Source organism: Amphiprion ocellaris, chromosome 14 (assembly GCF_022539595.1).
Source record: "Amphiprion ocellaris isolate individual 3 ecotype Okinawa chromosome 14, ASM2253959v1, whole genome shotgun sequence".
In the NCBI taxonomy this organism is placed as follows: domain Eukaryota; kingdom Metazoa; phylum Chordata; class Actinopteri; family Pomacentridae; genus Amphiprion; species Amphiprion ocellaris.
The window spans coordinates 25,304,112-25,316,829 of record NC_072779.1 but is presented as its reverse complement, the minus strand read 5'-3'; the positions used below and the strand labels follow the sequence as shown (position 1 = coordinate 25,316,829).

General features: G+C 42.3%; 1 protein-coding gene across 12 annotated transcripts in view; it reads left to right on the top strand.

The window, feature by feature from the left end:
* Window positions 1-12,718, top strand: part of auts2a (activator of transcription and developmental regulator AUTS2 a) — a 355,450-nt gene that overhangs the window by 238,659 nt on the left and 104,073 nt on the right. For all 12 annotated transcript variants that reach the window (XM_055017112.1, XM_055017110.1, XM_055017108.1 and 9 more), the window contains one exon: window positions 4,904-4,933. In XM_055017112.1, the coding sequence (XP_054873087.1) occupies window positions 4,904-4,933 (30 nt within the window). The remainder of the gene's footprint in view (window positions 1-4,903; window positions 4,934-12,718) is intronic.

Below are 12,718 nucleotides of genomic sequence, written 5' to 3'. Positions count from 1 at the left end.
AAATTAGATGTTCGATGTCATCGCCACACACCCTTGCTTATTTTAATGATCTGTCCCAGTCGGGCATGTCATGTTGAATTTCCTCCCACTCCCTGAAATTCAAGGTGTACTTACTAAACTGTCTGTTATGGATACCTTTTGATGAAATGTGTGTCTGTTGGACTTGTTTGTAAAGTGAAGTAATCCCAGAGTTTATTTGAGGTTCACTGTAGTGTGAATTCAATTAAGCACAGTATACATTTGGGCATGTGTGTCTTCGGCATAGTCTTTTTTAGGCTCATTTTTGCAGTGCATCAGTCTGCAGCATAACAGTGGTTTACACTGACTAAGGAAAAGAGCCTTTTAAACAGACGTTCACTGAAATAGAAAACATCTTCAGTGAGCAAAATGGTTTTGTTGCCAACCTTACGATTATTATAATTGTTTTAGGAGAATCTCTAAATTCGATGTAAACCAGTCAGCTTCTTTTTTTATTTCTGTGTTATAAGATTCTTATTTGTGAGCGTATTGTGACAGGGCTTGCTGCTGTAGCTTCGTTTGCCAAAGCAGGTGCTGTGTAGCAAACCCTGAGCTCATCAGTCTCCTCCTGCTCAGCTCTATTTGTTGTTCCTCAATTCACAGTGGCGGGACTGGCAGACTGAGTAATGTGTGGGTGAGAAAGAGAGAGGGAGTAAGAGAGATGGATACGGGAGGTGTGAGTGGGGGATTTGAGAATATGCATGGCACAGATCCCCATTTCGCCATCCTGGTCTTCCTCTATTCCCCATGAATAATGTGGCACAGCCCCTACCCAGCGGTAGGCCAGGCATGCCGCCATATCAAGCTGTGGTGGAGGATGAGGTGTCCAGCTTGGCGATACTGGGCTCGGACACAATCTAGCCCCACAAGCCATCCCACCCCCATCTCCAACCTGCAGAGAAGAGCACTGAGCTCCAAGATGGCAATCAAGGCTTGATTTGCCAACACATTTCCAATGATTAAAATGTAATTAGCACAAGCGAGCACCTCCTCCCCAGCTAATTTCCACGCACGCTGTGACAGGCAGGCGGTCGGCGGCACCCAGGCCCCAGCAGCAGATGGAGGAGGATGCACTGGGAAGGGAGAAAACCATTTTGCCATGTGACTGTTTGCATCAGAAAACCATCAGGACGCGCAGCTATATCAGGAAGGAGCTGTTAGGAGGAGGGAATGAGGAGCTCTTGACGACAGCACATCAAATTGGCACTGTCAGAGCTGACCCTGGCAATGGCTGCCATCCTTCATGCTGTCTTTCCCGCTCCCAGCCATGCAGGCAGGTTGGCTCCTTCCCTTGGCTTTAACCCCTTCAGCTATCCTGCAGGATAACCTGGCTCAGGTTGATAAACAGACCCCATCCTCTGTGCACCGGGGTGCTTTAATGAAGCCCATATCAACCATAATTAATTCTACAGTCATGGAAAGCAACCAGCATAACCTGAGGCTAATGTCACTTACCGGGGCGACACCTATCACAGGTCCGGACTGGAGAACATGCCATTTAAGAAAACATTCAAGACTTGAAAACTTGTAACAACAGAGACAGGGGATCAGAAATTTTAATAAGTCTGTTAAACACACTCTGTTGGCCTTCAGGATTATTGTTGTCATGCCATTTTTCTCTTGATTGACTTAACATCTGTTAGTATTTGTGGACCAGTGGATTTCCAGAAGGTTATGTTGGAAGAGGGAACACGGCATACTTGCATTGCACGCATCCTCGTGTGATGTGGTTACCTCTTTAGTACAGACATTTTTCTGTGGGTAGCTCTGGCAGGAGACTTCGGTGAGCCCTGCTGCTACAGACGATAGCATGGCTGCATCATTTATCATTCGGCCCATGGCTCCTTATGTTACCCTTCTACTGGGCCAGTATTACTCTCAGCTGGAGAGGATTTAGGACAAGAATAATTTACTCCTACTTTCAGACCAATATAAACAAAAGACTCGATGCTTGGACGGAGTGTAAGGAAATTTGTAAGAGCACTCAGCCAAAAGAGAGGCCCGGGTGAGAGCAGAGGGGCAATCAGAAGTGCTCCGGATACAGGCCAACATCAACAGCTCTTAGAGCTGAAGCTAATGTTTGACATTCCTGTGTTACTTAAACTAAACACTAGGGTCTAGCTGTACAGTATAATGCTAGCCCTGTGTAAATAGCACTGGGCCTGGATAGAGTATCACTTTTCTTTGTCAGTCCCCTCCCAGGACTAATGGTTTCCTTACTGTACATTACTGTTGCTTTAAATAAGACCCAGTTCCTACCTCAGCCTGTCAGAGAACTGCCTCCACTGATCTCAATAGCACCATTGTAGTTGTGCTTTTTCTCTCTTCAGTGTAATATATTCATTTTCTGATTCATTTTAAACCTCTGACATATGTCTTTTCATTAGCCTCGGCCTCCCAGGATTGGTATAAAGTGTTTTTGACATTACAGTTAACCATAACTCTGCAGGCTTATTCATACTCCCCCGTCAGTAGCTATTCGTATTACACAGAGCTGCAGCAATAACTGAATTTTAGAGCTCATGCTTACCTCCAAAAACAATACCATACCTCAGTTATTAATGATGAGGTGTACCAATCTTTCAAGGCGTTTCCAACTGCTAAGTGCTAAGCTGCGACTTCTGCTCGCTTTCCATCTCTGTTTCTGATGAAAGAGTCAGTAAGTAAAAATATAAGAAGGAAAAAAATTCCAGATATGTGATTCTTCTCCCCCGCCTCAGGTTGCGTTATGCATGAGGCAACGCATTAGTTCACTATGATCACTTATCAGTGAGTGACAGCTCTGGCTTGTTTGTATGCCTGAAATGTGTTTTTATCTTTTTAGAGACATTATTATTGGTTACTTCTTGCCCTATGCTTAAGCAGCAAGTTCGAGGGAGCTTTGGTTTCTGCACTGTAAGGATGATCAAATTGCCTGCCCTTGCCTGTCAGGCCTAATCTCAGGATTTTTTACTTTGCTCATTATAAAGGTATTTCCATTTTATTAAGTTTTCTCTTTTTTCCACCCTTTGTCGCTCTGGGAAATTTGCATACCTCTATTCCCAGGGAAAAAAGTAATGACAGCAATTTCTTTTCTCTCCCCCACTAGCTGTGTGAGTGCTTCGTTTAGTGGCACCTGCGAAAGCGACAGGCGCAGGGATGAGAAGTGAAAGAGAGCAGTTGATTAAATCATCATCAAGTCGCAGCACAGAAAGTCAATTCTGCTTGCCGTCTACAATGATATCCTTTTATCTTAAAGTAATGAGCTATGGCACTTTTGCATCGGGTAATACGATGAGTTCCATTAGCATGTTCCATTTGCTTCACAAGCAAGGGCAAGTCATTCCAGCCGGCTTCTATCTTGGCAATCAAAGCAATTGGCTGCACAGCCAGGGAACAGGGAAAGGAGGGAGGGCAAAAAGAAGGGAACACGAGAAATAAAGGCTAGACGTGTTTTTATATGGATCACAACACAGTGGAAAAACTAAAATGATGTCCATTATTTGCTTGCCTGTGTTCCTCGGTGTGTACTGTGCACAGGCAGAGAAGCAGCTAATGAGTGCTCGGTCACATTACTGTTGTCACATTGTGAGAGGCCTGAGTACAGTTGATCTTCTCTGCTGCTGCATTAGTCAGTCCTGTGTGGGAGGCCACAAGAGAGCGATACATAGCAGACACGCCTGTTTATTCGCAAGCTGGAATAGATGCATAAATGCACGCAGTATGGAGCTTTTAATATTACGCAGATACTCACATATAGTCATAATCTCCACTCGTCTATCATTATCCTTATTTATTCTTCCAGCTCTGACAGCCTATAGTGTTGCTGGCTTTTAGCACACTGTATTAAAATGGGGGTGGAATGTTGTGGGTGGTGGAGGAAGAGAGTGAGAGAGAAATGGAGCAGGAGAACGTCTGAGGAGTGTTTGCCCAGTGCGTTTATTGCCTCTGCATAATTTATGAGCTGCTGGAGCTGACCATCATGGCAGTGTGCCGCGGGCAGCCCCTGGGGCCGTGTGGGACAGGCCTGTAAATTGGATGCTATGCTCCTGCTGAGCTCGCAAGGCCCCTTTTTACCATCCAGACTGAGAAACAGATCAGCCACAAACCCAGCCAGCTACCTTTGAGCTCTGCAGGGCCCCAGATCAGCAAAAAACAAAAGACGGAAGCAAAAAAAAGGGGGGGGGGGACAGAAAGAAAAATGACAGGGCCTTCTGTCGCTCACTCCCTAAGCTGTCAATCATTTCACCCCCTTCCTTCACTCCTGCCATAGTTTAATCGACACCCACCAGCCCCTCCCTGCTCTCCTACCCACACACTGTACCAACCCCTGCCCATATTCCCCCCCAGTGCCTTCTTCATTACCGACTCCAGTGCTTCTCTGCACCTCAGCCATATGCACGACGTTGAGGGCCGCCAGTCACCCAGCATCACACTAATTAGTTGATAAAGAATTAAGTGGACCTTGAAATTGAAATTGGAATGAAAAAATGAAATCTAGCCACTTTTTCCTCCCTCTATTACAAAGTTCCCTTCCTCCTCTTGTCATTCCGCCATCCCTAGCCTCAAGCAGAAACGCGCACCACGGAATTATAATTCTAGTGGCGATTAGTGTTTTGAAATTCCAGCTCCATCTGAATTTTACATAGGTTTCAATGTTAACAAGGGCGCAGCTGCTCATGAGATACTGGCTTTGTTTCACATTCTAGTGCCCGTATCAGCTAATGAACTGATCTGATGATATTCAGACACTGAATATGAGTATGTGATAAGTTTGTCATTAAAGAGTTGTTAAAATATGCTGTTTTCAAAGGTAAATGATGTGTTTGAATAAATGTTGAGAATATATATACATTTCAAGGATTTAGATATAATTTTTGTAATTTATGCCTTTTTTTTCTTGCAGTGTGACACCGAAAGTGACCAAGACGACAAGGTAAGCCTGCCATTTTCATATGTTAATAAACATACTTTTTTCAGATGTCGTCTATCAGGTTTGAGTAAGTTCAAATATTAGACTTTTTTTAAGACTGAGAATTTAATGTAATTAGAATTAAACATCCTGTTAATAAGTATGAGAAAGCCTTAATTACTTGCACATTAATTATAAATGACTTAATGATGTGCAAAATCTAAATCGGAACTGTTCTGGGTTTTTAGGATTTCTTTGACATTTTAAATAAGACTGTTGTGACAGCCAGGGCTCTGGGTGCAGACTCTCTTTTGCATAAAGCGTAGCACTGACTGGCATATCATACAGTGCTTATATTTTTAAGTCATGTTTGTTTATTCTGCATATCTGCCTCTATGAGAGACACACAGCTGATTAGAAGACACACATTTCCTACATTTAGATATCCACTGCTTGTATCTGTTCCTATAATCAGTCCTACTACTGTCAGGATCTGTAATATCTTCCTGTGGTGTGATGCAAGTTTGTTGTTTTGGTTTGTCGCTTTCAAAACAATTCGCTAAAAATAGACATAAAATTTCTGGAATACATAATTGATTACCAACAAACGAATTCCACAGATTTAATAAATGAAGAACAAACATGGTCACTTGAAATAGTCAAAACACATTGTAAGGCTAGCCAAGTGTTGGCCTGATGATGATGACACAGACAAGATCAGGGCATTGCAGGGCACCTGTCTGGACCAAATTATATATGAAATATTGTCTGCAATAGTATTGGGGCTGAAGATAAAGTATAGTATCCTGATTTGGAAATTTTAGCTGACGGTGGCAGTTGAGAAAAGGTCGTAGTGTCACCTGAGAACTGTGAAAGCAAGGCAAGTTTGTTTGTCTATCACAATTCATACACAAGGCAATTCAAGGTGCTTTACAATGGCAAAGAAATCCATCCATCTATTATCTATGCACCACTTAATCCTCATTTGGGTTTCGGCGGGGCTGGAGTCTGTCCCAGCTGACTTATGGTGAAGGCAGGGGACACCCTGGACAGGTGACCAGTCTATCACAGTGCTACATATACAGACAAACAGTCACACTCACATTCACACCTACGGACAATTTAAGGTTACCACTTAACCTCAGCATGTTTTTAGACTGTGGGAGGAAGCCAGAGAACCTGGAGAAAACTCACTCATGCAAAGGGAGAACACGCAGACTCCATGCAGAAAGATCCCAGGAAGGCCGGGACGTGATCTTCTAGCTGCAAGGCGAAAGTGCTAACCGCCAAGCCACTGTGCAGCTCGCTGGTCAATTCAATTCAATTCAAATTTATTTATATCCATCTCAGGGCGCTTAAGTAAGAAAGGTACTAAGGTCAGTATTTTGCTGTCCAATTAAGGACATCCAAGTTCACATTCGTGGAACATTATTTTTGCAAAGTCAACAGTATATTTCTACTGTTTTGCTCATGGTTGTGGCAAAAGATGAAACAGTCACTGCTGCTTCAATAATTTTCTGAATTTGAAGTCACTGTGCAGCCCTGGCAAAGAAATACATTCAGAAAAATGATTTAAAGGTAGAGCAAGATTAGATTATCTTCCAATCATAAAAAAACTAACAAAAAACAATCACAAGTACTGGTGTAATGTACACTGCAGGGGTCCACTGATGGATTTTTTTTCCCCACAGCTGATAATACCTATTGTTATTATTCAAGGAGATGGATAACCGATACTTGGAACCTAAATTCATTAGCAGCATAAATTTATGACTTGTAAATGTGTATGTATGGCAGAAGAACAACACAACAGTACTGTATGTTGAAATGCCATTATTGATGTTATTTGTGTGTTTAATCAAATAGTCCATGGGCCAGACCAGATATTGGTACCATCTGAGGTGACCAAACCTAAGTGGTACTAAAATGTACGTTGAGTTAATATAAGTACATCAGGATGTGATAGCCTTTCCACACGGGCAGCTTTATCACTTATTTGTGAAACTGTCACATTCACCATTACTGTAGTATTGCACAATTCATCTAAATCTCACCGTATGCAAAAATCACATGTAATATGAGTCAATGATCAAATAAAACAGTTTGAGAAAGGTTTTTATATATATATATATATATATATATATATATATATATATATATATATATATATATATATATATATATATATATATATATATATATATATATATATATATATATATATATATTAGTAGAATATAATTAAACATCAGACCCAGATGAATGCATTTCTTGTTTGTCTGTCCTTTCTTTTCATGCTTATTTGTTTTGGTCGATTTGATTCTTATTTTGTTATTTTGTGTCTTGTTTCTGTCATTTTGTGTCTTGTTTTGTAATTTTGTGTCTCGTTTTTGTCTTTTTGTGTCATTTTTGTCATTTTGTGTCTCGTTTTTGTCATTTTGTGTCCTGTTTTTTGATGTTTTGTGTCTTGTTTTTGTCATTTTGTGTCTTGTTTTTGTCATTTTGTGTCTTGTTTCTATCGTTTTGTGTCTTGCTTTGTCATTTTGTGCCTTGTTTTTGTCATTTTGTGTCTTGTTTTTGTCTTTTTGTGTCTTGTTTTTGTTGTTTTGTGTCTTGTTTTTGTCGTTTTGTGCCTAGTTTTTGTCATTTTGTGTCTTGTTTTGTCATTTTGTGTCTTGTTTCTGTCATTTTGTGCCTTGCTTTGTCATTCTGTTTCTTGTTTTTGTCACAGACAATCTTGTTACCAGAGCAGCAAAATCTTTCTCAGACTCAAGTTTGTTACAGTATTGTTCTGTGCTGTAAAGTTATTATACAGATGATGATGTGTGACATGTGGCATTTCTTATTTTTTCATAATGAGGAATAATCCTATCGAATTCGACTTTTGGCTCAGACCCTTTCATTGTGTCCATTAAACGAGTGATAACAGATATTAAGCTGTAAGTGTGCAACGGCTATCATATCAAAATGCAAACTAGAGACATATAACTAGTTAAAAATACCAAAAAGAATTGGTCACCTTGAGTGGTACCAATACTGGAGATTTTGGGTCTGGGCCCATGGACTAAAAAGAGAATTCTCTCCATTTATCCTTCAGCGTTGATAGGCTTTTACTGGTGATGTACTAGTAGAACCAATCAGACAGCACAGTGGGCAGGACATTATGATCACAGTGTTGACTGTAGACAGATAGAGACAATGGCTTCGGAATCGAAGCAGAACATTTTTCAATTTATGCAATTTTAGCAAGAATCAGTTAAAAAAAAAAAAAAAGATACCCAATAGACCCAACAGTTGTAATCAGTTTACCTCTAGTACTGTCTGGCTGAAATTAGGTAATTGAAGTAAAATGAAAGTTAAATGTTTTGACTCATTCATGTAAATTCAGCATTGGCTGAGCTAAAACTGTGTTGGAGATGATTAGGAGTCTGATGCTTTATTGTATGATCCATCATTTTCAGTTGTCTCTAAAAAATGTCAACGAGTTTAGCCTGATTTACCTCAGTTATTGTTGTACCACTCTAACAATCCTACTGAATCTTTTCCCTCACCTTTACCTTTGCAAGATCAAATTCTGAAACAAAATGGCAATGGAAATCAATAAATAAATTTATTGTGGCATTTCATCTTCACTTCCTAAATGAAGTACATTCTCCATGACATGTGCCACATTTAGGTAAAAGAAAAATGTATTGCTTGCAATATCCAAGCACCTCCAAGTATCTGTAGTCTTATTTTAAGTCGTCCTATACAAACTTTACAGCATCCAGGTATTCATAGTTTCAGGGGAACTTATAGATTCTAAAAGCAGCCATATTATCCACTGACTTCTAACTAGCGCTCTAGATGCACTCTAATGATTTAGTAATGCCATTTGCTTGTGGTGTTTAGACTGAGCAGCAAATTGAGTCATTACTCAGTGTTGTCGATTTAAATTGCTCCTGTCTCGGTGGCAATTCCATTTTGTTTCAGGAAGAGAGAGAGAGCATGGTAAGCTGTAATCCCCCCAGTGACTGTATTAATTCACCCTGACTCACGTTACGCTCCTGATGAACAGCACCGACTACACCTTCCTGTCATTGATTAATTGTGTGTTAAAGTAACAGAGGAGTGAATTAGTAAATAGGGGACCCCTATGACAAGGGCTGACTCATGTGTTCTTCCTCGATGTAAGGGAGTAATTGGAGTCCCACTCAACACTTTTACCCCCTCCTTAGTCCACGTCACCTCTGCCACTATCTGCTCCTGCCAGGCGTCTCGCACACTACGCCCACTGCCACTGTTGTCATTTGCATTCTGTGGGCAACACAGTCTACTTTACAACATCGCTGCAGAGAAGGACGCAGGAGAGCAGAGTCATTTTAATGGGTCAAATGTATTCAGATGAGGACAAACGTGGCTTATTTAGTTTCCCTTCAAAGGCAGGAAATGGAAAAAGTGTTCCCAGGAGAAATCATGTTCTGCCTGGTGTAGAAGGCCTCTGCCGTGTCGGCGGGAGCTGCCAGGCTCTGATAAGGGACAGCTATTCGCATCTCAGAGTATGTGTGCACAATCCTGCCCATGTATTTGTGTGTGAGTGTGTGTCTGCATGTGATGGAAACTGTCAGAGCATTTGCTCATTACAAAATGACCTGTAGGATGGGCCCTCTCCAACATGACATGTTAATGACATGCTAGGAGACAGGTAGGAGGAAGGCTCGACACAGTCACTCGTCACACAACACTGGTATTATTAGCTCTATATGTGTTATCATTAGCATCTCTGTTAAAGGGCTCCCAGCCACCAGCCTCCCTTTTTCTCTGCTCGTATCAAGCCGTCCAGTCCGAGCTCAGATAATGAGAGGAGCACAATTCTGTTGGAACGGTCTATGCTGCCTATATGTGAGAAATATGACAGAAATACTTCTGTATGCATGTTGAATATGTAATAATCTTTTTGATCATGTGTCTGAGCTCACTATCATGCTGCATGGTCCAGCCTCTGCTCCTCCAACCGACTTTGCAAAATGTGTTGCTGCTGTCATTGTCTTTTGGAGGATCCAAGCAGGATCAGGTGGTCATTTTATGTCCTGTTCAGTGGGAGCAGCTTATTCTCAGTTACGATGTTCCGCTTAACCGGCAGGACAGCAAGTAGAAAAGAGCTACATAGCATCAGATATGTCTCATGTGCTTTCTTCAAAGCCACAAAAACATTGTAGTCACCACCAATAGAGTTTCCACCATCCTTTTCGAATATCACCATCATCAGAGCACTGAGAAACCTCTTTAAATTGTTTGGGGGAAATTAGCACACATAGAATGAAATGCTTTTTAGGAATGTAAATGCACCTTTCCTCCTTTATTTTATACTGCATGCTCTGAAACATTCACTCAATGTTAGTCTTTTTTCTTCAGTTGACTCTGTGGTAAATCTCTACACCTTATCTTGACAGTCTTTGTAATATTGTCAAGAGTGCTCAGGCACTCACTCTGTCTGGACTTGCTAATGTTTAAGTGATTTTTCCTCCTAAGTGGCACCTTGAAACTGCCAGTCAGACATTTTAGTATGAATATCTGCTCGTGCTCAAGTGTTTTTTCCTGTATAACTGTTCACCAATCATGCTGCCTTTAGTGGAGACAATGACTCTGCACTGTAATCTGAAGGACTTTATCACTGTGTAGCGTTTTATTTCTCTTTCCTTTGCCTCTGGCTTTTTTCATAGACCACACCTTTACTAAGCATTATTTACTCGCTCTATCAGTAGCCACAAGCTGCAAATGCCATTTTGAAAATGCTTTGCGTCTTATTAATGGCCATGCAACGGAGTGCTGTAATTTGCTGTGCTTTGCTCTTATTGGAGGCGAGGGATCTAAGTAGGTGCTTTAGAGCAGCCGAGAGAACCTGTTTGTCCTTGACATAAAATAAAGATCTGAACTAGTAATATATTTGCTGTTTCTCTTCCTTTATTGTTTTGCTGTGTTTGCCCTCAGGCAATTACAGCAGAAGAGTCGTGTTTCTCAATCACTCAGCAGCACTGTACATAAAACCATTTTATATCCTCCTCCCCCCAAACCCTCCCTCTTTCCACCGCAGTGGGAAGGATGAGTAATAAAAAGGAGAGAGCAACTTGTCAGCGTTAAAAGATTATGTGTTTTGCCCCCTCCAAAGGAAGAGAGTAGTGTTTACAGGCTTGAGTGGGTGCTCGCTAGGCCGAGGCTGAGGCTGATTGCACTAGAGTACCCTGTCAGCCAGTGATTTGTCATGTACTTTATCATCCTTGTCACTCTGCAGAGCGTTGTCATAGGTAACGTTCCCGCCTGCCCCCTCCTCTCTCTGTGCTTTGTACCCAGTCAGTGTAGGAAATTTGTATTTACTTTGGGGGAGTGTAATTTGTTCCTCATGGATAATATGACCCTTAGCGGAGTCGGATCACGGGTTAGTTGAAGTGATATTTTCCGGTAATGGTAGTCGTACATCATGGCTGTCAGGCCGGGTTAGGAGGCGAGCACATTACAGCTCCATTTTAGCACTGCAGGCATCTGGGATTATTTTCCATAACCAAGTATGACATGACCGCTCTGCGGAGTGCATTAAATTTTTACTAGCTTTTTTCCCTCCCCCGGCAACTTCTGTGGCTTTTCCCCCGGTCTGGGTCTCAGGGCTGCCACGTTGATGGATACCCCCAGAGTCCCAGTAGTCCTGGCCAAGGTTAGCGGGTGTCACAGACCTACACTGCTCCCCTCCATCCAATAACCAGCAAATCCCTGCTCCATCTGAGTCGCGTGCACCGCCCACCACTCACTGGTGCAGCCGACGCCGAGCCTCCTCACATCTACACTAACAGATATATGAAGAAAAGCAACATGCGTATTCCTCTTTGAGAATTCAATTAGCAAGATACTGTGAATATAAGAAGAAAAAAAATACCTTCTAGCAGTTTTCACATTAGGACAAACATGCAGATGGATGGACACTTGTGTACAATCACTTCAGTGAACAGAGATCATGTTTACATATACCGCTGCTCGTGACATTAGACAGCGTTGCACTGCAGAGCTTGTGATTGCTTTCCTTTTCTGTTCTTTCCTAGTCCTCTCTTTCTCCCCATTTTGATCCTCTCTCCTTGGCAGCAAGGTCAGCAGTGTAAATGCCACCTCTTGCCATTGACAAATGGTCGCCCCCCTGTCTGATAATCAGTAAGGTCTCAGAGGTGGACGAGCAGGCGGAGCTCATTAGGGTGCCACAGATGAGAAATTAATGTGGAGATTCTAGGCCTGGCAGAGAGCCGCACTGATGGGCCCTGGGTGGGGGGAGGCAGAGGAGCTGGGGGTGTGTGTGAGGGGGACTGGATGGATGGAACCTGTCTGATGGATGACCAGGTCAGCAGGCAGCAACACTCCCCAGACAGTCCCACACATACACAAACAGACACACACCCACAGGCCTGTAGCCTCCCTTCTCCTGTAGCGCAGCTCATCTTACCCGTTCGGCAGCAGTACAGTACTGACAGTGCAGAGTGGAAGGCCACAGGAGTGAAGGACGGAGAGCAGCATTTCACCCCTCTTGTCCCCACCCCCGTCCCCACCTCTGTCCCCTCACTGATACCCTGGTAATTAAATGGAAGCAGCCTAATTGACATAAATGTTCACATTTCTTTCTTCCTCGAAACTGAGATGGTGAGACATGGGGGAAATGTCAGTCTGCACCTCATAGGTTATTTATACTGCCTGTCTGTGATATTCTGGCTGCATTGTTTTTTTTCTTAATTTACACCTGTTCCGCCATCTCTATGAATGCACCTTTGTGCACTGACGTGTTATACTGTGAAT